At 34.8% G+C, this 26,626-nt stretch overlaps 1 protein-coding gene across 5 annotated transcripts in view; it reads left to right on the top strand.

The window, feature by feature from the left end:
• Positions 1-26,626, top strand: part of STAG2 (STAG2 cohesin complex component) — a 135,977-nt gene that overhangs the window by 99,507 nt on the left and 9,844 nt on the right. For 4 of the 5 annotated variants that reach the window (XM_065914823.1, XM_065914824.1, XM_065914825.1 and 1 more), the window contains exons 20-31: positions 1,873-1,943; positions 2,268-2,355; positions 2,449-2,529; positions 4,342-4,434; positions 6,431-6,605; positions 11,068-11,207; positions 14,153-14,254; positions 16,716-16,864; positions 18,458-18,586; positions 22,060-22,283; positions 25,076-25,265; positions 25,356-25,466. In XM_065914823.1, coding sequence (XP_065770895.1) covers positions 1,873-1,943; positions 2,268-2,355; positions 2,449-2,529; positions 4,342-4,434; positions 6,431-6,605; positions 11,068-11,207; positions 14,153-14,254; positions 16,716-16,864; positions 18,458-18,586; positions 22,060-22,283; positions 25,076-25,265; positions 25,356-25,466 — 1,553 coding nt within the window. The remainder of the gene's footprint in view (positions 1-1,872; positions 1,944-2,267; positions 2,356-2,448; positions 2,530-4,341; positions 4,435-6,430; positions 6,606-11,067; positions 11,208-14,152; positions 14,255-16,715; positions 16,865-18,457; positions 18,587-22,059; positions 22,284-25,075; positions 25,266-25,355; positions 25,467-26,626) is intronic. The other variant, XM_065914826.1, reaches the window with a different exon arrangement.

The following is a 26,626-nucleotide window of genomic DNA, read 5'->3' as shown; positions in this document are numbered from 1 at the left end:
GGAACAGTGAACAGAAAAGTTGAGCTAGATTGTTTCCATGTAACCTCAAAAATTGAGTTATTTCTTAATGGTATGGAAGTTGATTTATTTATGGTCTTTGATATTATAAAGTCTTGATAAATTACAGCAGCTGTTCATTTTGGTGTTTCATTGTTCAGTTCTATTTCCAAAGAAGCTTAAGCATGATATTCAAATACATTTGTATTTTTATTGTGATTTTTATCTTTTCTGTAAAGATATACTCAACAGTTTAGTTTGCATAAAGTAAAAACTCATGATTCTCAGATTATTGCATTTAGATTTTTCCACATCACATTTGCCATAAATTCTGCAAAAATGATACAGACTTTTGTAATTTCCAGTTATTTTGTTTAACAGTTAGTTCTTAAACTTTCTTATTTTTCTGTGTAACATTTCATGCTTACTAAGTTTTGTTTAATTGGAGGTTTGTGTAATATGTTGATGTATGATGATTACATTTTTAGTTAAAAATTTTAATGGCTCTACCCTTGGCTGGATATGATTTTTTTTTTTTTAAAGATTTATATTGGAGTGTAGCTGATGAACAATGATGTGTTAGTTTTAGGTGGACAACAGAGAGACTTAGGCATACATATATATTATTCATCCTCCCTCCAAACACCCCTCCCATCCATGCTGCCACATAACATTGAGTAGAGTTCCACATGCTATCCAGTAGTACCTATACGGTTAGCCATTTTAAATATAGCAGTGTGTACCTGTCCATCCCAAACTCCCTACCTATCCTTTCCCTCCATCCTTCTCCCACCTGGCAATCATAAGTTTGTTCTTTTAGTCTCTGTGGGACTAACACAGAGACTAAACAGTAAAGAACAGGACTCTCTTCTTTTAGTTTCTGATTTTTAATAAGCTCATTCGTATCATTTCTTTTTTAGACTCTGCACATAAGGGATGTCATACATTTCTCCTTCTCTTTCTGACTTATTTTACTCAGCATGACAATATCTAGGTCCATCCATGTTGCTGTAAATGGCATTACTTCACTCTTTTTAATGGCTGAGTAATATTCCATTGTATATATGTACCACATCTTCTTTATCCATTCCTCTGTCTGATGGACATTTAGGTTGCTTCTGTGTTTCGGCTACTGTCAACAGTGCTGCAATGAACATTGGGGTGCATATATCCTTTTGGACCGTGTATTTCTCTGGGTACCTTCCCAGGAGTGGGATTGCTGGATCATATGGTAGCTCTACTTTTAGTTTTTTTTAGGAACCTTCTTACTGTTCTCCATAGTGGCTGTACCAGGTTTCGTCCCACAAAGAGTTCCCACAAAGATTCCCTTCTCTCCACACCCTCTCCAGCCTTTACTGTTTATAGATTTTTTTTGATGGCAGCTATTTTGACTGAAGTGAAGTGATACCTCATTATAGTTTTGATTTGCATTCCTCTTAATTATTAACAATGTTGAGAATCTTTTCATGTGCCTCTTGGCCATCTGTATGTCTTCTTTGGAGAAATGTCTGTTTAGTTTTTTTTGCCTGTTTTTTGGTTCAGTTGTTTGTTTTGATGATGTTAAACATCATGAGCTGTTTGTAATTGTAGAGACTAGCGCCTTGTTGATCACATTATTTGCAAATATTTTCTCCAGTCTGTGGGTGGTGTTTTGTTTATTGTTTCCTTTGCTAGGCAAAAGCTTTTGATTTTAAATAGGTCTCCTTTGTTTATTTTTGTTTTTATTTTCATTATTTTGGGAGATGGGTTGAAAAAGATACTACTGTGATCTTTTATGTTATACTTTCTTTTTAGGGTGGTACATAAATGTAATAGCTTAAGATTTTTCACTTTTGTAATTATTAATGTTTGATATGGTATAATTAACATTTATAGGGCGAAGAACCTGATGAAGATGATGCATATCAGGTATTGTCAACATTGAAGCGAATCACTGCTTTTCATAAGTAAGTTGAATCTTAAAGTTTCTGATTTTTTAAAACTTATCAAAATCAGAACCAACTTACATGTTTTGGGATTATAATGTCATAATTTTTGCTGGGTTTCTTGTGCTTTTGGGGAAAAAGTGTTTGGAATCATACTTGAAATATGAGAAACAAAAAAAATTTTCAACTAATACACTTTTTTAAAGTTCACATTTTTTTATTCTTGTGGGTACATGTTAGGAAGTTTACTATATTTTACTTTAACAGTATTCTGTTAGCAGTCAAGTTCAGAACAGATGTGATTAAGCTTAAATTTTTAATATAACTTAATTCTTTTTTTTACAGTGCCCATGATCTTTCAAAGTGGGATTTGTTTGCTTGTAATTACAAACTATTGAAAACCGGAATTGAAAATGGAGACATGCCTGAACAGGTTTTTATTTTATTTACAAGTTATATATTTCACTTTGAGAATGAAGATGTGTGACTTTAAAAATTTAATTGTGTTCTTTTTGTTCCTTTATAGATTGTTATTCACGCACTGCAGTGTACTCACTATGTAATCCTTTGGCAGCTTGCAAAGATAACTGAAAGCAGCTCTACAAAGGTTTGTGGTTGTTCAGTGGCATCTTTATTAAATATTACTAAGTTTTCAGCAAACTTAAACATAAGACCGATTATTTCAATAAAGTCTTGCTTATCTTCTATTTAGGCATGTATACTTTTGAAAATAGTTACTTGTAGTTTGATATATATTCTGTGAAAGAACATTAAACATTTGTTTAGAGAATGGTTTTAAAATAAAAAGTCACATTTGTAGGTGGCATAATTTATGGATTTCCACATCATTCTCAAAAGTTCTGGATGCATGAAGAACTATAGACTTTGTAAATCATGACCAAGAACCTTCAAAACATACAGATACAACTATTGAGTTCCATAAGTTAATTACTACAAGCTACCTGTCCCTAGATCTTATACCTTGGTATTGTTTGGGGATCGTCTTATTCATACTCGGATCTCTCTACTGATGTTCCAGATTCATGAAAAATCATTTTGTGGTTGAGTGCAGTATGCCAGCTACTAGGTCATAGAACTTTCAACATTTTATCCATAATTGTAATCATTGATGTGTTTAGTAATTGAACTAAACAGTACTGACTTTTTCATTTGTAAATTAGAAACTTAAACATCATACTTGTTGCAGTAGATATTGCCTTAAATATTATTTGAGCACATTTTTATAAACATTAAGTAATTTCTGTAAGATGTAGAGTTAGTTGTTTGTAGTTATTTTCCTCAAGAAGGAATCCTCTCGATGTTTGTTTTACATAAAATCACAGAATAACTTTAGAAATATTTTGAGGTTTTTAAGTACATGATGCTGTTACATCTACAAATGGATATTTGCCTCTGGCAAAGAATAATATATTACTGTTAAAATAGTGTACTTTTTGTCAGACACTCAAAAACTTTATTTAATTCAGTGTCAAACTTGTAGTAGGTCCAGTGACTGTATTAGCAGATATGATTGCTCACCTAAATCAAATGCATTGAGTTAAAAATTAACATGGGAAAAAGGTAATATGTTTAGTAGAGGGAAAAAAAGGTAAAAATGAAAGTTATTATATACAAAATTATTATGCTGAACTTGGTTGAGTTTTCTTTACCAAAGCGATCTCCAAGTTAAACCTGTTATTTTAACTTGTCTATTACATACACTGAATGTGTACTGATATTCTGTCGTTTGGCATTCAGTATCGAGATTGGCAAAGGTAATACCTCAAATAAATTAGTGTGTATGATCTTTATAGAGTGTTTTTCTGTTTTAAATTAATTGGTAAATATTTATAAAAAGAAAAAAAACTTCTTTAAAAACTCTAGAAAAAGAGTCATCCTTCTAGTGTAGGTTTACTAGAGACTTAACTTGTTTTTTTTTTCCTTAAGTGGAGTAATACCATGAAACTAATTTTTGTTAGGCCCCTCTCTGTTTTTAAAAGCACAGTCAGTATCCTACAAATGAAAGATACTGTCCCCCTTTTTAAAATCATTTGATTTATTTCATTCATCACTTGGCCAGCCATCAAATTACAAAGCAAGGATGGAGCGTAAATCCTATTAAACATTCTGAAGCAGTGGATTTATATGGATAGCCATATATAGTCATATAAGTTTTTTCTCATTCTAAAGATCATTTAGGATTTTGTCCATTAATATACTTGGTATTTTTAAGGTGCAATTTGTTGAGATTTTAAAAGTGGCTTTTGTTTTTCTTTTTGATAAATGTTAAGGAAGAATTTAATGTACAAAGTTAGCACAATTAAATATATGATGATCTTTATGTAATTTAAAATATCTTAAATACTGAATGAGTTTTTAATACAGTATTTTAAAATGTTATTGTTAATTTTTTTTCAAGGAGGACTTGCTGCGTTTAAAGAAACAGATGAGGGTATTCTGTCAAATTTGTCAGCATTACCTGACCAATGTGAATACTACTGTTAAAGAACAGGTTAGTAACTATTATAGATAGCAGTCTTTTGTAAGCAACCCTGAACAAATATTTGAAGTAATATAGAAAATTTAAGTAATACTAAAATTGGGCAAACTAGAAATATCTTGTATTTGTCTGTGTATATACCATGCTCAAAAAATAGATTAAGTAATATTAAGTCCATTTGGAGTATTATTGATTATTATCATATTGCAGTCATTCTGTGTTACTGTTCCTTTATGCCACACTTGGTAAACAAACCCATATATACAAAGTAGGTGTTTGCAGTTATGTAAGTTACTCCTGAAAGCAACAGGTGTAGCAAGTCTGCCTCAGGGAGGTCAAGGTCCATCCGATTTTGTTATCTCTGAGAATATTATCAGATCTTGGCACTCCTGCCTGTCCTGATTCTATAAAGTTTTTTTTCTTCTGTGGACTCTGTCTGAAATAAAAATTTTAATCACGTCCCTGTCTTCAAAGTGTTACCTTCCCACCTCACATGCCCTCTTAATTCCAATCTTGCCAACTTTCTCATTCTTGAAAATACATTGTTACCTGGTGCCATGGGTAGTTTTCCCATCTGTAAAATAAATTCTGATCCTGGGACCAAGAGCCTATTTAGTTTTGAATTGTAACAATAAAGGACTTGGGACTTTAATTTTCTTCTCTACAATTCTGATAAGAGGTACAGAATTTTAGAAGGTATCAGTAGTAAAATGATTTTATAGTTAAAATCTTATAGTAGGATTTTAATGAAGTATATGTGTGTGTGTGCGCATGTACGTGCACTCAGTTGCTCAGTCATATCTGACTCTTGGCAACGCCATGGACTGTAGCCCGCCAGGGTCCTCTGTCCATGGGATTTTCCAGGCAAGAGTACTAGAGGGGATTAGCCATTTCCTCCTCCAGTGGATCTTCCCAACCCAGGGATCGAACCTGTGTCTCCTGCAGTGGCAGGCGGATTCTTTACCACTGCATCATCTGGGATGCCCTTTTAGTGAAGTAGACACTGATCCAAACTTAATATGTGAACTATTGATATATTTTCATAGGCCACCAAGATATTCAGCTTAATATTCCTTATTTCACATAATTCCTTATGGATTATTGTGTGTAATCTCCGTTATGTATAATCAGATTTTTAAGACTTGGAGATTAACTATTTGGTTATTAAATAACCTGTGTATTACTATTCTTCCTAACAGCCTCCAGGGATATGTCCTGGTTAGCTCGCAAGACCTGCCAGTTCACCTATTTAGTAAATGTCACCGTGCTTACCACTTTGTATACTTACTGTGTATGTTGCAGAAATTTGTAAACTCAAATATCCTGATAGGTATAAATTATTTCCGTAGTAGTAAAATGAGAGGAAGAGACCAAAAGGAGAGATAAAAGCATAAGAGGAAAAAAATAAATGTGGTTAGTTCCAAAAGGGCAAAGCTGTTATTAAGATCTGCTTTGCCTGGTGATTAGTTTGCAGACCCATACTTGGTTATGTTTTTTCTACTTAATCACCACACATACTGACAATAAGATTTTGTGGTCTCTCTTCTAAGAGATCTTCTAGGAGATATCCATCTTCTTGGTTTTTGTGTTTTTCTTCCATAGAAGAAAAGAATGATACCAAGTTTATAATTCATATTTGAGAATATATATCATTAGATATTGTGGTTTAGTGTGGGATTTGGAGTCAGAAGACATGCGATTGAGTTCTGACTGCATGTTTTGATGATATTAACATGTTGTACAAATCACTTAAAAGTTACTGAAAATTAAAAAAAATATTTGTGAAATTACTTTGCATTTAGTAGATCACAGTGCACATATCAGTAGTTATTGTTGCAAAAGTTTCATTCTTAAAGTCTTAGGAAAGTCTTACTAGTCATTGCTTTACTGAGTTTCAAATGCAGAGAGTGGGATTTTATTTCTATGTTAAATATGTAAGTTATTTGTAGCAGTTTGTGAAAAACTTTGGTTTATGGCATGCTATCCCCCCCCCTTTTTTTTATAATAGGCCTTCACTATTCTATGTGATATTTTGATGATCTTCAGCCATCAGATTATGTCAGGAGGGCGCGACATGTTAGAGCCATTAGTTTACACCCCTGATTCTTCATTGCAGTCTGAGTTGCTCAGCTTTATTCTGGATCATGTCTTCATCGAACAGGATGATGACAATAACAGTGCAGGTAATTTTATTGCCATCTTTTTGTTAAATTTGTGTATCTACTATAAATCAAATTTAGCAACAGTATAAAATGTTCTACTACTGTTTCATATTTTATTCTTAAACATGAAAGGCAGGTACATTTTCCAGTGCATTTTGTATTCATTCCTTGTAACATAAAGACAATGAAATATCGTTTCTCACTAGTTGTGAGTTTGTTTTTCTAATTTGTAGCTACCTACAGAACTGTATGAGTTAATTACATTGTGCAAAGTGACTAGTGTAGTGCCTGGGCATGTAGGTAGGTGATCAATAAAATTTACTTCGCTTTCCCCTTAATCATTGGTAACGCCAATATTCAAGTAACTAGAGCAGAGAAAAAAATGTTAAAGAGACATTTTTGTTACATACTTTCATAGCATCATTTTTCCGTTAAAGTGTGAGGCAATACAGAATGTTACAGGTAAACAGTCAGATGAACCTCGGTATTGTTACTGTTTGTACTCTGATTGCATACACGCCAATATTCAAGTAACTAGAGCAGAGAAAAAAATGTTAAAGTGACATTTTTGTTACATACTTTCATAGCATCATTTTTCCCTTAAAGTGTGAGGCAATACAGAATGTTACATGTAAACAGTCAGATGAACCTCGGTATTGTTACTGTTTGTACTCTGATTGCATACACGGATGCCTTACTCGAGCTTCCGTCATAGCTCAATTGGTAAAGAATCTGCCTGCAGTGCAGGAGACCTGGGTTTGTTTCCTGGGTGGGGAAGATCCCCTGGAGAATGAAATGGCAACCCACTCCAGTATTCTTGCCTGGAGAATCTCTTGGACAGAGGAGCCTAGCAGGCTACAGTCTATGGGGCGCAAGAGTCGGACACGACTTGGCGACTAAACCACCACCACCACCACCACCATGCCTTACTTGAACAAGAAATTGTGGAAAAACAGATAACGTTTGGTGACTTCTTTCTGGGTTTTCAATTTGAAGTTAAGCCCAAAGGATATATAACATCAATATTTTGTTCTCAAGTATCACAAACTTAACTCGAACAGGATTGAGAAATCAGAATAGGCAAAACAGATGTAAAAAACCATGTATTAAAGTTTATATACTTAGAATTTCCCACTGTTCACTTTCAGCTCTTGTTTTAGTTATACTTTATTTTTAACATTCATTTGATATTTATTAGTCAGCAGGCAGTATACTAAGATGTTGTGAATACTTTTTAAAAATGAAATATAGTCTTGTAAGAATTGAAGTAGAAAAGACATTTCTAAAGACAATTATAATGTAACTTGATAAATAGTAGAGACATGTACAAAGTGTTATGGACATTTAGAGAACGTTCTTCCTGTTCTGTCAGAGTCAAAACACCATTGAAACAGGCTAACATCTGAAATGGATCCTAAAAGATGAGTTGGAGTTTTTAGAACTTCTATCAATAAACATATATTCCAAACACTGATACAAAATCAGTTTTTGTCTATGACCCTTTTGTTAGGTGCAGACTACCTCCAATTCATTTAGACCTTAGGAAACAGGAATGAGAATAAGCTTGCCAATGCTCCTGAATTTTCTGGGAGGTTCCTGGAATTACACTCTGCTTTACCTCCTTGGACTGTGTTTTTCTATTTACACTTTAAAAATGAAATGTATTCCAGTTCTATGGAAAAGAATAAAATATAACACATTTATATAGACCAACCACCAACATTTGTTAAATTTTACCTTGTTTCAGATTTGTTTTTTAAAGGAATAAAACATAGATAAAAAAGAAGTCCTTGTTTGTATCCCTCCCCAATCCCCATTATTGTTTTTCCCTAGAAATAACTGCTATCTTGAATTTGGTGTTTATTGTGCCTTTGCATTTTAATTCTATTTTACCAAGAGTTTATGTGTCTTTTAAGAAAATATTGTTTATTTTCTGTTGCTAGCTTCCACATAAATGGTATCGTGTTGAACATTTAGTTTGCATCTTGGTTTTTTGAATTAGCATTATTTTTGAAATTTATCAGTGTTGACATGTGGTTATAGTTTATTCATCCTGACTGTTGAATATTGTGTGATATGAATTAGCCATATGTTATCCATTTTCATATTGACGAACATCTAGTTTTTTTTTTCCATTTTTTCCTCTATTATAAATAATATTGCAAAAATGTTTTTATAATTATCCCCTGAGCATATGTGCAGATGCTTTTCTAGTATACAGGTATACCTCCTTTTATTGCACTTTCGTAGATAATGTGTAGTTTTACAAATTGAAGGCTTGTGACAACTTTGTATCAGGTAAGTCTATGGATGCCATTTTTCCAACGTTTGTTCACTTCATGTTTTTATGTCATATTTTGGCAATTTTTGCACATTTCAGATTTTTCCATTATTTATCATGGTGATTTGTGATCAGCGATCTTTGTTGTTACTGTTGCAATTTACATGAAAGCTTATATGATGATTAGCATTTGTTAGCAATGAAGTGTTTTTAAATTAAGGTACATACATGTTATTAGACATAATGCTATTATTACTTAGTAAGACTTAGTATAGTATAAACATAACTCTTATATGAACTGGGAAACCAAAAAATTCATGTGACTCATCTTAGTGTGGTATTCACTTCATGGTGGTCTAATCAAACCTGCAGTATGTATCTCTGAGGTGTGCTTGTGTATGCTGCTGCTGCTAAGTCACTTCAGTCGTGTGATCAGACTCTGTGTGATCCCATAGACGGCAGCCCACCAGGCTCCCCATCCCTGGGATTCTCTAGGCAAGAACACTGGAGTGGGTTGCCATTTCCTTCTCCAATGTGTGAAAGTGAAAAGTGAAAGTGAAGTTGCTGAATCGTGTTTCTTAGTGACCCCATGGACTGCAGCCCACAAGGCTCCTCCATCCATGGGATTTTCCAGGCAAGAGTGCTGGAGTGGGGTGCCATTGCCTTCTCCGGTGCTTGTGTATACCTAGTGGAATTGCTAGAGTATATAGTCTGTGTGCATTTTAAACTTGACCACATGTTGCCAGATTATTCTCCAAAGTGGTTTTATTCTTTTACCCTCCTACCAGCAACATATGATAGTTTCCGTTGCTTTGCATACTCATCTAACCCCTAATATTATAGACCCATGGTTATTTGATTTGTTAGCCCACATCAGATTAGAAGGGGAGAGTAAAATAGGAATGCTTCTAGAGGTGCTGACAACATATAATAATAATGGCAACTGACATCTATGAAAGGCCCAGTGTGTTAGATACTTCTCTAACATTCTTTAATCCCTACAGGAGAAAAAAGTAGCTAATTTTTGATAAGAAGTGAAGAAGACTTTCAAAAGGACTCAAAAAAAAAAAAAACTCTTAATATCTAAGTAACTTGGTCTGTAGGGGGAGTAAGTCTTACATCCCTCCAGTTCCTGAGAGCAGTACCAAACAACAATTGGAACAGTATTGTATAGAAATCCATTTATAATCACAGAGTCATTAAGAAAAAGTTAGCTTGTATGCTCAACGTACTCTTTAAAAAGAAAAAACAGTACATTTTAGGTTTCTAAGAAAATGACTTTGGCATTCTGGAATAGGCAATTTTGATAACAAACTTTTTGGATGATCTGTCTTAAATTCCTAGTCTCAACACTTGGTTTTTATTTACGAGCAGTTATCAAGGATTATCAGAGACAGGGTGAAGTAAATACTTTCTTAAAAAGAGTTCTTATTTTATACACAATATAAGTAATTTCATTTATAAAATTTGTCAAGAGAAAAATTCTTTGCATAGCTTTTTATGTAAAAGATGTCATCACAATTTTATTTACAGGATCAAATTGAAAATCCTTTTTCAATACTTGGTGGCTGTAGTCTGGCTTTCTCAACTATAAATTTGGAAATAATTTTGTCCTTTTGACAACTAAATATCAAAATCTCACATAATTAATCAGAGGAGAAATATGTGAAGTTCCCTTAGAAAAAATGATTTCTCGGCCAGTGTAACTGAATATCTGTCATATGTATAAATGAAGTATCTGTCAATAGAAGTTGGGCTCTAGGTGAGGTGGGGTCATCTTTAGAAGGGATAGGACAATTTCTAAGGTTGTCTGCTCCTAGGGAAGAAAAGCCTTACCCAACAGATAGTGAATATGCAGGTCTCATTGTCAAACAATCCTATTAGGGAAGTAGATCAATGGGTTAGACATGCTTGTATGTTAGGCAAGCTTAGCCCGACTTCACTAAGCATCAGTTCCTTTGACTCACCCCACTTGTTCCTGTTCCATGTTCATCAAACAGCCTTCTGATTTGACATCACAAAAATTTTTTCTATTGGAATAAATGGACTGGTCATTCATGAAGATATTAAGTGGTTATAATTTTATTTTATTTAAATGTTTTTTTCTTTATTTTTCACCTTCTCCAAAATAAAAATAAAGTTATTTATATATATATTGAAATAAAATACAGATGGCTAAATGTTTGAAACTTTTTCCCCCAGATGGTCAGCAGGAGGATGAAGCCAGTAAAATTGAAGCTCTGCACAAAAGGAGAAATTTACTTGCAGCATTTTGTAAGCTAATTGTATATACTGTGGTGGAGATGAATACAGCTGCAGATATCTTCAAACAGTATATGAAGGTAAAATTGAAAAGTGGATAGCAAGATATTTTTATATTGCTTTTATGTTTGGTACCATTGAATTTTTAATAGTTAAGTTACTTTTGTAGTGTAAAAGAAATCTCTTAAAATATTTAACATTTTCAGTAACATTTTCTCATACCTCCACTCCTCTATGGATGGACATTTTGGGTTTATTGAGTTCATTAATATTGAATATTAATATTCCATATTGAATATGGAATATTCCATTATTGAATATGGAATATTGCAAACAGCTTGTCTTAACTGTCACTAATAGAAATTGCATTTGTGATTTAATTTAAAACAACAGAATGGTGTCACTCCTCTGCTTGATGTAACATAAAAAAATGTTCTAGGAGTTAGAGAATTAGATAATATAATTCCAACTTGGTTACTATGCAGCTTGTGACCTTGAGTAACTCACTACCTTTCATATCCTGCCTTTCTTTATCTGTTGCATTGTGATAGTTAAAGTTTCTTAAGCTCTGAAAATCTGACTAGGTTCACAGCAGGTTATTCACAAGCATCATAAATATAGGTGAGATTCTTTAACTTTTAAGTAGTAGTAGAAAGGATATTACTGATTGTACTAACAGAACGTGACTAAATATGGCATGATAATTTTTCTGTAATCCTTTTTCAAGTAAAATCTAATTATAAATGTAAAAATTTTAAGCCTTTGCTTTTACAGAATAAAATATGTAATACATTTATCAAAACCTAGTTAATTCTTCTTTGGAATAGTTTCCTAGGTGATAGAAGCCTTAATAAAATACTTTGAAACTTATTTGGCATGATACTTGTTAGATTTTTTTTTTTAACTGGTGGTTTTTGAAGTCACTTTGCAAGTTTTAAACTTTTAGACATACGTATTCTAGATTAAAGTCAGTTTTGTTAGTCATGTAGGGGTGTGGTTATCCTGTTATCTCTGGTAGTTATGTAAAATCTTAAATTAGAATAAAAAATCATGTGCAGTGTGTGATTTAAATGCCACATACAGTAACTTTGGGGATTCCCTGGTGGCTTAGACAATAGAGTCTGGTCTGCCTGTAATGCAGGAGACCCGGATTCAGTCTCTGGATCGGGAAGATCCCCGGGAGAAGGAAATGGCAACCCACTCCAGTATTCTTGCCTGGAAAATCCCATGGATGGAGGAGCCTGGCAGGCTACAGTCCATGGGGTCGCAAAGAGTCGGACACGACTGAGCAACTTCACTTCACAGTAACTTTTCTTTTAAATATTGTTAACAGACTGTTAGTTTCTATAAGGGAATTAATAAATTTGGAAACTGCTCATGAAATACATGCCATTAGCTATGAAAGTAGTTATGAAAGTAACTGTGATAATATTCATTGACTTAATATTAGGTTGGTGAAAAAGTAATTGCGGTTTCGGACCGTGAATTTTAAATCATTATATCTAGGCTCAAACACACATTAATCAAAATAGGAACCATTAGAGTCAACACGTTTTTGCCAACGAGAAATAAGTTTGTTTATTCCTGTAGCATAAAAATCCATGCTTTGGGATTTGACGAACTCTTAGAAAGCATTTTCTGCCTCCTGCTGGTCGTGGAAGCGTTTTTCCTGCCAAAAATCGAGATGCTTGAAGAAGTGGTAGTCAGTTGGCAAGAGTTCAGGCGAATATGGTCGATGAGGCAAAACTTCATAGCCCAATTCATTCAAATTTTTTTTTTATGCATTCAATTTTTGAACTGTTGGTTGTGTGACGAGGGGTCAGGCATTGTCATGGAGAAGAATTGGGCCCTTTCTGTTGATCGATGCCAGCTACAGGCGGTGTAGTTTTCAGTGCATCTCATCAGTTGCTGAGCATACTTCTCAGATGTGATGGTTTTGCCAGGATTCAGAAAGCTGTAGTAGATCAGACTGGCCACACACCACCAAACAGTGACCATGAATTTTTTGGTGCAAGTTTGGCTTTCAGAAGTGCTTCGGAGTGTCTCAGTCCAGCCACTGAGCTGGTCGTTGCTGTTTGTCTCATAAATCCACTTTTCATTGGATGTCACAATCTGATCAAGAAATGGTTTGTTGTTGTTGTGTAGAATAATAGAATACAATAGACACTCCAAAACGATGATTTTTTTGATTTTCAGTCAGCTCATGAGGCACCCACTTGTCGAGCTGTTTCACCTTTCCAATTTGCTTTAAATGCCAAATGACCATAGAATGGTTGATGTTGAGTTGTCGGGCAGCTTCTTGGGTAGTTGTAAAAGGATCAGCTTCGATGATGGCTCTCAGTTGGTTGTTGTCAACTTCTGAAGGCCGGCCACTGTGCTCCTCATCTTCTAGGCTCTTGTCTTTGCAAAACTTCTTGAACTACCACTGCACTGTATATTGGTTTGCAGTTCCTGGGCCAAATGCATTGTTGATGTTGCGAGTTGTCTCCTCTGTTTCATGGCTCATTTTGAACTCAAATAAGAAAATCGCTTGACTTTTTGTCTTAACATCATTTCCCTACTCTAAAATAAATATAAAATAAATGGCAAGTAACAACTCATTGGCAAAAATACACAAACTGAGAAATGTGCATTAAAATGATATATAACAACCACATTTATTTAAGGGTGTACTCTAATATCAAATAGCAAAGTTCAAAAGTGCAAAACCGCAGTTACTTTTGCACCAACCTAATAGTTCTGAAAATCTGAATACTTAATTATTTTTATACACTATATCTCCTTAAAATCAACTCTAGAACTTAATGTGAATTAGATCTTAACTGTCTGATATTTCTGAATTTACCAATGTTAGAGTTTGTGCTTAAAGATCATAAAGTTTCAGTAACATTCTTACATGTCTTTCAAGTCATAATTTTAGCCAAATACATTCTTATAATATGTTTATGTGCCTAACCTAAAATTAGTCTTATTGTCTAACAGTTTTAAAAGACAAAGCTCTAATTTATGCAAATTTCTTTTCTAGTATTATAATGACTATGGTGATATCATCAAAGAAACAATGAGTAAAACAAGACAGATAGACAAAATTCAGTGTGCAAAGACCCTTATTCTCAGTTTGCAACAGGTAAGACATGAGTACCATGGTTAGGCTAACATAATAAGCACTTACTGGTTTTCAAGGTAACAGTCAAAAACTGGGCAAAGGACACAATAGATAGTTCGTAAAGTCGAAATGGAAAATACACAATCTCACTGGTAAACATTGAGCAAGTGAGATCATTTTTTTGCCTGTAGACTGGAAAGATTGGCAAAACCTATAGCTGCCTAAGATATGGGAGAAACAGGTTTTGTCAGCATTATATATTGGCTCAACCTTCCTGGTAGGCAGTTTGCCAATACGTGTCAGAATTTATAATGTGTGTGTCATTGAGGCAGCAATTCTACTTTTAGAATTTTGTCCACAGTGGTAATAGGATAAGTTTGCAAAAATGAGTATACAAGATCATACATTGCAAAGTTATTTATAATAGCAAGAAATTAGAAATAATCCAAATGTAAGTCAATAGGATATTAGATGAATATATTGTGTAGTACATCTCCACAGTGGCTATTGGGTAGCACTTAAAACTAGTGTAAGTTGATATTAATTTAAGATCTCTACCGTATTTAAGAATAAAAAGATTCCAGTATAGCATCAGTATAAAATTGTGCCTATCTCTGTGTCCCTGGAGAAGGGAAAGGCTACCCACTCCAGTATTCTGGCCTGGAGAATTTCATGGACTGTATAGTCCATGGAGTTGCAAAGAGTCAGACTTGATTGAATGACTTTCACTTTCACTGTGTCTATCACTTTCACTGTGTCTATTTGGAAAAAATAATCACCAAAATGTTAGCCGTGGTTAACTTGCTTTGGTAGGTTTCAGGTGAATTTTACTTTATTCTTTACCCATTTGCAGATGTATTTTAATGAGCACTTATCAATCATAGTGAAAATACACTAGTCATTTTCATTTTGGCAGTGGCATGGCAAGTTTAATTAGGCAAAAATCATTTGCTTAGTATTCTTTGGTCTGTCAAAACCAAATGCTTGTAAATCATAACCAAACCCATTTCACTTTGATAAAGTTTCTTGCTTTTTAGAAACATAGGTGTGAAAGTTCTTAGCTTCATTTGCATATTGGATATTCTTTATTAAAAGATTTTAAAGGCTGCGTTTAAATAACTTTTGTTATAAAATAACTGTAGAAAGTTTACAAAGTATTTTAGGAAAACTAGAAAAAATATACCTTATCTTTAATTTTTTTCACTTGACAATGTTTTCATTTTTAATCATCTTTCTAAAATCTTTTTAACACCCGTGTTAAATCTTACTTTACAAAAATAAAAAATGTGCATTCTGTCTTAATATCCTTAATTTTTCATATTACTAAATCCTAAACACTTTCATGCCATTAAATACTTTCCTCTGCTCTTTTTTGGCTGCTCTGTGTGGCATGTGGGATCTTAGGTCTCTTAGCAGGGATGGAATCTGTGCCCCCTGCGTTGGGAGTGTAGAGTCTTAACCACTGGCCTGCCAGGGAGGTCCTTCCTCTGCATTTTTAATGATTGTGTAGTATTCCATTTTATAGAGGGACTATAATTTAACCAAGATCTTTTGTTTGATGTTGAGGTTACTTTTTTTGTTCTAAACAATTCTTTCCTTTATAAATAGCACTAAAACAAACATTTTTGTACCTATGTATTGCACATGAATATTACTGTTATTCTTTTTGGATATAGTCTGATAATAACAATTGCTTAGTCAAAGAGCATGAAAATTCTAAAGCTTTTGCTACACACTGCCAGATTGCTGTGTAGAAAGAAAGGTTATCTCAGTTTATGTTCCCAGATCAGTGCCCATTGCACTGTAATCTTTTTTTAAAATTTACTTATTTTTAATTGAAGGATAATTGCAATATTGTATTGGTTTCTGCCATATATCATCATGCATCAGCCAGCCCTTCCTCTTGAACCTCCCTTCACCTCCTACCCCATCCCACCCCTCTAGGTTGTCACAGAGCCTGGTTTGAGTTCCCTGAGTCATCCTGCAAACTCCCACTGGCTATCTTGAGTAGTAGCCATAACTACTATAGGAATGCACTGTATTCTTAAGTAGTAGCCATTATCTGTTAAAAAATCTTGGCAGTTTGATAGTTGAAAAAATTATATTTTGTTTTGCTTACTTTTTGATCCATCATTTAAGTGTCAATAAGAACATAATTGCCTAATAACTTAGTTGGTTTCCTTTTTATTTATATTTTTATATGCTATTATAATACCCAATTATAGTGACAGAAAAAAATTCTGTCATAACTAATCTAAGAAGTTTCTAATGTCAGTAATTACCTCTAGTTTGAATATGTGAAGTGGTGCAATTTTGGTCATTTGTATCATATTTTAAAAAATCCATGCTTTAGAGTGAAGTATAGTGCTTTATTTATAGAACATCAAGTATATATTAAATATAAAATATGATATTTTAAAATCAGTAATAATCTGTAATTATTAAAAACTTTAACATGCTTTCTTTCTTTCTTTCCAAACAGCTTTTTAATGAAATGATACAGGAAAATGGCTATAATTTTGATAGGTCATCCTCAACTTTTAGCGGCATTAAAGAACTTGCTCGACGTTTTGCTTTAACTTTTGGACTCGATCAGTTGAAAACTAGAGAGGCCATTGCTATGCTACACAAGTAATTTCCAAATTTTATTCAGCTTCTCTGTGTTTTAATCATGCAGGTTTTTTTGTATATTGCTTTTTTGTTTAGAATAACCAATTCAGTTGATGCCTTATTACTTGTTTGCAAATCTGTAGTATCTCCTTTCTTAAGAACCAGTTACAGTGCTGTCTCTGTTAACACATGAATTGGGACTAAAATACCTTTTGTAGAAAAGTCTTTGCTTTAATTAAAGCCATACAAAATCTTTATGAATTATGTGAAGAAAACATATATTTGTTAGGTATTATAAAATCTCTTGTAGCAGTTTTGTCATGATCTCATGGCTGGGTAGAAGAATTTGATTCCTTTGTTTCAAGTTTCTGTTCTCTTCTATTATCTTTTCTCTTATTTTGAGCCATAATCTTTATTTTATCTGCATGTTTTCTTTGCCTTATCAAAATTGGAAATCATCTGATTTTATTTTAGGCATGTAATTTAGTGATCAATTATACTTTTATGTATATTTTAGATCTCTAACATAATCAGTATGTGGATGTTAATACCCTTTATGTCTTTATTGTGGATAAAGAGCCTTGCCTTTGGAAAAATCTAGAGGCTTGGGCCCCGTTTCATTGAAAGCTCTCTGTTTTGTGTCTTTTTAAAATTTGTATTGTTCACTTAGTTATGAAAGTGTTAAATGCCTCCTTTCAGAAATTATTCTGCTGTTTAAGTTAGTCCTATGCTTTCCTCAACTTTAATTTACTCCCACTTTTTCATTTGGCTCTGAAAGTTTCAGATTTCTTTTTATGCCTTTTAATACTTTGGTTGTGAATTTTAGGTAATACTTAAAGACCACACATGCAGTAATTATTCTGAGAAGTAATAGATTATTTACTTCATATATGTGTAATGTTGGGTAGTTGTCTTAATAGAGGTATTTATTATTAAATAAATACAGGTAAAATTGGCCCCGAGCTGAGTATAATTTTTGAACTTTACTCTTTAGTGAGTCATTACAAATAGTCTGTAATCATTATTTTTAAGTTGATTTTATAGTTGATCTCCTTTATGTCTTGAAATATACAGAAAATGTAATGATCATTATGTGAAAGGATTTGGATTATTTTTTATGGAAAAGAAAACTGAGGGCAGAATGTAGATATGCCAGATCACATTTGTAATAAAGACCAGCTTGGGGGAGGGAAAGTGTCTATGTCTGTGTCTGTTTTGTTTTAAAGAACCAGGTAGGGTGTGTGTATGACTGTGTGTGTCTGTTCTGTTTCACAGAAAGTAACAGTTCAAAGTTCCTGGGCAGTCTGGTGTTTAGCACTTTCACTGCTAGGGTGGGAGCAACTAAGATCTACAATTAGTGTAGCATGCCTGCCCCCACCCCCACCCCCCCAATAAAAACCAAATTTAAAAAATCCACCCAAAACAAAATAACAGTGTCATAAAATGTAAATATATTTGCTCATTCTCTTCCTTATTGTCCCTCTTCCTCAGATTAAACACACGAGAAAGGAAGCATCTTTTGTATTGGAGTGAAAGTATAGAGAGAAATTTTCTAGGTTATTAAATTTTCTATTGTAGTTATTTAAATATTTATCTTTTTTGTTTTTGTTGCAGAGATGGCATAGAATTTGCTTTTAAAGAACCTAATCCACAAGGAGAGAGCCATCCACCTTTAAATTTGGCATTTCTTGATATTCTCAGTGAATTTTCTTCTAAACTACTCCGACAGGACAAAAGAACAGTGTATGTATTTACTAGAAATACTCTTGATTTTGCTTTGGAATTCTTAAAGATTTGTTATAATTGGTTTCTCTTTCAGATTCGTAGGATTTCATTAATGCACAAAAACTTATGCTTCAGAAATTTTATAATTTAAAGATTACAACTGTGTTTTGTGCATAATATTACATTTTAATTCTATGAGTTCTTTTTACAGTGTAGCTGTATCTTTAAAGGTGTAACTGGAATGCTTTTTGTATTCTTGAGTTCTTTGCTCAGCCTAACTAAGGAAGAAGCATTTAGCAGACAATAATATTGCTGATCCATCTGTGTCTTTGTCTGTGTCCTGAGCTGTGACTACACTGGAAAGTAGAAGTCTCCCTCTTTTATCTTCATACTTTAACTACAAGTCCTGTTCTCAACAGGCCATTTAAGCAGAATACTTTTATGGTTTGGTCTTCCAAACCATAAGACATAAAGACAGAAAAATATGAATAACTCCTAGTATAAGTAATGTCTTCCTAAAGCCCACCAGTATTTTGCATTTAAAGATTATAGAGATCTTATATGAAATTCTAAAGCAGACAAAACTAATCTGTATTGATAGAATTCACCATAGTGGTACTTGTTGGAGTTGGAAAGACTGAATGGGAAAGGGGATACAGGGTACTTTCTGGGGTCATGGGAATATCCTGTATCTTGATAGGTGTATGGGTTACATGACTGCATTCATTTACAGAGGTGATCCAACTTTTAATTTCTGTGCACTTTATTATATATAAATTGATCCCAATTTAAAATTGCATTGAGGAATTCGTAGTCCAGTGGTTAGACTCTGTGCTTTCACTGCTGAGGGCCTGGATTCAATCCCTGCCTGGGAAACTAAGTCCCACAAGCTGCGTGATGGTAGGCAAAAAAATAATTGCATTGATACTCTTAATTAGAGAAATAAAAATTAAAACAATTAAAAAAATAATTTCTCACCTAGTAGATTAGCACAACTTTAAGAAGTCTGATAGTGCCAAGGATGTGGAGCAATAAAGACTTTGCTGGTACAGGACCACTTTGGAGATATCTGGTAGTATGTAGTAAAGTTTAAGATTCTCCCTACATCATGATCCAGTAATGCTGTTCAAAGGTAGATACATTAGAGGAACTCTTACACATATATGTAAAGAGAACTATAAATGATTTGACTGTTGGGGACTTCCCTGGCGGTCCAGTGATTAAGAATCCTGCTTCCAATGCAGGAGTCACAGGTTCTATCCCTTGTCAGGGAACTAAGATCCCACATGTGCTAATATGTTTAGTTGCTCAGTCGTGTCCAACTCTTTGTGACCCCATGTTCTGCAGCCTACCAGGCACCTCTGTCCATGAGATTTTCCAGGCACAAATACTGGAGTGGATTGCCATGCCCTCCTACAGGGGATCTTCCCAACCCAGGGATTAAACCCAGGTCTCCCACATTTATGGCCAAAAAGGAAAAAAAAATGACTGTTGCGTTGTTTGAATAGGGGAAAGCGCAAAACTAAATATCTATCTACTAGAAAATGAGATCAATAAATTAATATACAATGGAATACTATACAATGGTCAAAATTGTTAGATATTTTTAAGTAAATATAAATCCTTAATTTTATCAAAAGTCCATCTAATTGTTCTAATTTTTAGTAGTCTTACATGTCATATATGAAAGTAACTCAGTCGTGTCCGACTCTTTGCAACCCCATGGACTATACAGTTCATGGAATTCTCCAGGCCAGAATACTGGAGTGGGTAGCCTTTCCCTTCTCCAGATGTCATGAATGACTTTTATTCTTAGTTCATTTGATTAAATTGGGATTGAAAAGATTCACACAATCCAATTGATCTACTTTAAAATTTTTTCAAGTTTATTGAGCTGTAATTGGCAAATAAATTTGTAATGTATTGAAAGTATACAACATGATTTCATATACGTTGTCTAAGGATTCCCATAATCAAGTTAATTAACGTATTTATCACTTCACATTATTTACTCTTTTTTTGATCAGAACACTGAAGCTCTACTCCTTTAGCATATTTGTTATACAGTATTATATATTTACAAATATCATCAACCTTAACCACCATGTTACATATTAGATCCTGAGATCTCATTCATCTTTTCAAAATTGTTTTTCTGACTTCATGGAGATATAGTTGACATATAACACTGTGTAAGTTTGAGGTGTGCAACATATTGATTTGATACACATATTGGAAAATGATTACCACCATAGTGTTAGCTGATACCAGTCTTCCAAAATGGTTAGATTTTAAATTAAAATGTTGTGTGCAAAAAGCTAAGTACAAAATGGTGCTGTGTTTTCAGACAAATAAGTATTAAAACATTATAAATGGGGACAAAAACAGGAAATTCAGGTTAATGGCAACCTCTGTGGCTGGAAAGAGGAAAAAAGGCAATAGCATCAGAGAGGGCTACTTATCTGGAATGTTCTGTTAGGCTATGTGGTGGATACATAGTTGTAAATCTCTCTACTAGTAAGTATATTTTGGCTCAGACTGCACATCTTGTCACAGACAGTTAATAGTTCTCTGACTGATAGCCAGCTTACAAGGACCACACTTTGAGGAGTACTGTACTACCATGTGTAGGGCTTTCCCAGTGGCTCAGCGGTAAAGACTCCTCATGCAATGTGGGAGACACAGGTTCGATCCTTGGATCAGGAAGATCTCCTATCCTTTCTCTCCTTATCTATGATACGGGGAGAATATCTCCCTCACGAAATTGTAAGAATAAAGTTAAAGAGCCTAAGAGGAAAACGCCTAGCACACAGTAATCACACAAATGTTAGTTGATTTTTAATTGCTATATTATATGTAAGTCATGGAATCCTTGTGATACTTGGATCCATGGGTAGATGGATGACTTCCATTACGCTGAAAATATTTTGCAGGTAGGGACCATATCAGATTTACCTTTGCGTCTGTCCCCATTGCCTGAGACATAGATGCTCAACAAATAATAAGCCAAAATGCTCTGAATTATTTCCTTTATTGTGAGAATCTTCATAGAGACAAAATTGTTCATCACTGTACTAATGAGGCTTAGAATAAGTAATGAAGTAATATACCCACACTCACACAGCTAGGTGTTGGTAGAACTGGGACTAGAACTCAATGTAATCTTGTGTAATCTTTAAATACAATCCTCTTTCCAAAAACATGACTCAGATTTGTTCTTCTAACAGAGGACCTGTAAAGTTTGGATAGAACAGAGACATTTTGAGAAAGAGAACACTAATATCCTGCAGTTGTTAGTGGAATGCTTTCAGGAAATGTAGACCCATCAACCATTATTTTCATTCTCATTTACTTTTTATTTAACTCTAGTTAATCTTTGTGTGTTCCATATTAATGTGTAAGCCTTAAGATTATTAGGAATAAGCAAAAAGAAAAAAAAAAGCTATGGCAATTTAATGTATCAAAGCTAATGATTTCTACTCCTTTTTAAGGTATGTTTACTTGGAAAAGTTCATGACCTTTCAGATGTCACTCCGAAGAGAAGACGTGTGGCTTCCACTAATGTCATACCGAAATTCTTTGCTAGCTGGTGGTGATGATGACACCATGTCAGTCATTAGTGGAATTAGTAGTCGGGGGTCAACTGTGCGGAGTAAAAAATCCAAACCATCTACAGGGAAACGGAAAGTGGTTGAAGGCATGCAGCTCGCACTCAGTAAGCATATAGTTTATTTTCTTTATGTTTGTCCTTTATGTTTCCCATAGGTCACCTCCTTTTTAAATTCAAGGTCTGTGTTGTTAAATGCACACTGTTTGCTCCAGTTATGTGTAAAATGTACTGTTTTAAGCATTTTGCATATGTGAATTTGATTCTTACAATTCTTTAGGTACTTTCTTATTTTTCACTTGTAGGAAACTAGTACAGAGAAGTTGATTAACTTAGGTCACACTGATATTAAATAGCAGAGCCAGGCAGTCTCACTCTCGAGCATCTACTTTTTTTTTTCCTGTATTAAATTTATTTAAGATATTCACACGTCCCCTCCCTCTTAAACCTCCCTCCCACCCCTCCCTCCCACCCCATAGAGCATCAACTTTTAAATCACTGCACTATACTCTATGTATACGGATATGGACTCAATATGTTAGAACTAATCATTACCTAAGAGATCAGATCATCCAGTTTAAGTGGCGCAGCAGATTCAGAGAGGTTCCAACTTTGGAATTTCTATGAAGAGATCATTAATCATAAAGAATCTGATAGAAATACAAGTTGCTGTCTATAATCTTAGAGTTAAGAATATATTATGACACTTGAATCTCTTGGACTCTTAGTACTCCAGGGTTGGTTCTTTATTTCCTTTCTTTAAGATACTTTAAACAAATTAGTATAGTTGCCAAAATTTGTTCCAGCTATTATTCCTGAGTAACAAACTACCCCCAAAACTTAAACGATATAACCGGGACATAATGTCTGGTGCTTTCACTAGGAATAAATACTCCAAGGCTGGGACTGGAATCATATGGAGACATCTTCACTTAACAGATGTATCTGATGCTGACTGTCAGCTGGGACCTCAGCTAGATTGTCTGCCAGAACACCTTACATGTGACCTTTCCATGTGACTATTTGGCTTCCTCACAGTGTGTGATTTGGCTTCAAGAACAGGTGTCTCAAGAGACAACTCTGGACACTGCCATTTTCTAAGGCCAGAAACTGGCATAGCATAGTTTTCATCATGGTCTGTGGACCAAGCAATCACAGGGCGCAGATTCAAGGGAATGGGACATCATCCCCCACCTGTTAATGTGACATGTGTCAGAGGTTTGGGGGCTATATTTTTTTTAACTTATTTTCCTAGGAGCCATGGTTTTAAATTGCCACATGGATTAATGGTTTTAGTAATTTTTTGGTTCAGTAACACAGAGCATAAACTTGTAACTTACACAGCCTTAGATTTAGACTTGATTGGTCATATAGTACCAACGTCCCAGTCTGTGGAGAAATCTCTCTTATACAGTATCCCTGACCAGTTAAAATACTTGGGCTTGATAAAAAGTTAAAATTTCCTTTCTTTAGATAGAAAAGTTATCAAATTAAAAGATGTGTTCACTGAGTACCACTAAATTTTAAAAAGTTTTTCTTATCTAAACCTCTTAATTAACCTGGTCTAACATAGTTAGCCTCCTCAGTGGCCAGCTCGCTCACTAGTCTTCATATTCTTAAGTCTATCCTCCATATTACCACTATATTCTTTGTCTAAAACATGTAACTCACCACATTGCTTCCATAGAACCTTTAGTAGTAGTTCTTGTCACCTTAGCATAGCTTATAAAACTTTGCATAAGTTGATTCCTGCCTCTTTATTCAGCCTTACATTTTGCCATCTACTCCAGGAGTACTAAACTCTTAAAATATCTACAAATTAGTATGATTCAGTCATTGTTGTTTCATCCCTCAGTGCTTTTGCTTAGGTTCTCCCCATTTTTGGAGATGTCACAGTACACATAATATCCACTCTAGTCAGAAGTAACTTCTGGGTAGCTGGGCTCTGATCTTTTTCATCATTCCCATTCTCCCTGTGCTTCCCTCTTTTAGCACTTACCACACTGTGTCATGGTTTCCCTGGTGGCTCAGCAGTAAAGAACCTGCCTGCAATGCAGGAGACACAGGTTCAATCCCTGGGTCAGGAAGATCCCCTGGAGGGAGAGCATGGCAACCCACTCCAGTATTCTTGCCTGAGCATGCATGCACACTGTGGTATAATTGCCTATATTTTCTTTACCAGGGCTTCCCTGGTAGCTCAGCTGGTAAATAATCTGCCTGCAATGCAGGACATCCCGGTTCAATTCTGAGTTGGGAATATCCCCTGGAGAGGGATAGGCTACCTACTCTGGTATTCTTGGGCTTCCCTGGTGACTCAGATGGTTCAAAAATCCTCCTGCAATGCGGGAGACCTGGGTTCAATCCCTGGGTTCATTCCCCTGGAGAAGGGAATAGCTACCCACTCCAGTATTCTTGCCTGGAGAATTCCATGGACGGAGGGGCCTAGCAGACTACAGTCCATGGGGTTGCAAAGAGTTAGACACGATTGAGCAACTTTTACTTTCTTTCAACTTTCTTTTTCCGCAACTGGACTGTCAGGGCATGGCAGGGACTGCATCTTACATACCTTTGTATCCCTCTGTTCCAAGCTCTAGCATGTGTAAAGAAGCAGATGTTTGTTGACCTGCACAGGTTGTATTAGACATTTCCCTGGTGGTTCAGATGGTAAGGAATCTGCCTGCGATGCAGGAGCCCTGGGTTCGATCCCTGGATCAGGAAGATCCCCTGCAGAAGGGAATGACTACCCATTCCAGTATTCTTGCCTGGGAAATCCCCTGGACAGAGGAGCCGAGTGGGCTATAGTCCATGGGGTCACACAGAGTCGGACATGACTGAGCAACTAACACTTTACTTAGTCAAAATTAGTGACTGAACTTCATTGCTATTACTTTTCTTTTCAGCCGAAGAAAGCAGTAGTAGCGACAGTATGTGGCTAAGCAGAGAACAAACACTGCACACCCCAGTTATGATGCAGACACCACAACTCACCTCAACGATTATGAGAGAGCCCAAAAGATTACGACCTGAGGATAGTTTCATGAGTGTCTATCCAATGCAGACTGAACATCATCAAACTCCTCTTGATTATAAGTAAGTACTTTTGATCATTTTCTGTACTATAACTTTATTAATTACATAGAAAAAAGTTAAGTTAAAAGAAGAATAAAATTCTCCTTGAAGCACGCAGGTAACATGGATGTTAGCTCAAAGACAACAAGAGGAAGCAAGGCAGCAGCAGGAGAGAGCAGCAATGAGCTATGTTAAACTGCGAACTAATCTTCAGCATGCCATGTAAGTGAGAGTGCCTTATTGTCTGAGTCTAGGAAGTTCACTAATTCATTTTGACATATTTTATTGTGTGCCTTATCTAAAAATTTCAGCAAACTCTCTAGAGTAACTAAGCTGAAATAATCAAGGAGCTAAAAATTGGTCTTTCCAACAGAAATAAAAAAAAACTTCTAAAGTTAAATATTAACTAGTTAGGTAAAGGACTGATATTAGGTTGATCTGTTGGAAAAGTTTAACTATGAATCCTTGTTTATTTTGGTACACAGAACTATAGCTAAAAATTCAGTTTTGTTACATCTTAATTGATCCCCACCTTAGTTCAGGCCCTCATCTCTCACCTGAACTATTGCATTAGCTTTCTAATTCATGTTCTTCCCTCAGATCTATTTATCCTCTCACCAAACCCCTTCCCTCACTCCCCTCACCACCACTCCATCATTCACGTTGCCATCAAGAATTGCTATTCTAGAATAAAAATCTGATCATGTAGCTCTCTTCCTTAAAACCATTCTATGGATCCCCATTGCCTGCAAGATACAGTTCAAACTCCTTAGCTCATGGCATGCAAAATCTTTCTAAATATGGCCCCTGCCTACATTTTAGTATCACATCCTATTCCCTGGCAGCTGGTAAAATCATCATAAAAGGATAAGCTCAGGTGTCACCTTATATGAAGCTGTGGTGTCATCTATGCTCCCATAACACTATGTATATTCCTATTTCTTATAGCACTTACCACATTGTATTGTAATTTGTTTATGAATTTGTCCCTTTCTCTAGACTGTGAGCTCCTTAAGGGCAGGGACCTCTTTCTTTCTCTTTTCTAAATTGAAAAGTATAGTTGATGTACAATATTATATGTTGCAGGTATACAGTTTAGTGATTCACAATTTTTAAGGTTTTACTCCATTTATAGTTATTATAAAATATTGGCATTTCCCTGTGTTGTACAGTATATCCTTGTATCTTATTTTATGCTTAATAGTTTGTACCTCTTAATAGGGACTGCTTTCATTTCCTGTTAGTGCTTGGCACATTAAAAAAGTACTGAGTTAAATGTTCATTGAATGAATAAATGTCCAATGCTAAAAAAACTGCAGTTTAATTTTCAAATCTTTTGTTTTTACTGGAATCTGTATGAGAGTTTTATAAGTCCTTATTAG

The sequence above is a fragment of the Muntiacus reevesi genome, chromosome X (genome assembly GCF_963930625.1).
Source record: "Muntiacus reevesi chromosome X, mMunRee1.1, whole genome shotgun sequence".
Taxonomy (NCBI): Eukaryota; Metazoa; Chordata; class Mammalia; order Artiodactyla; family Cervidae; genus Muntiacus; species Muntiacus reevesi.
The sequence above is the reverse complement of the archived record's forward strand: the minus strand, read 5'-3'. Positions and strand labels throughout refer to the sequence as shown.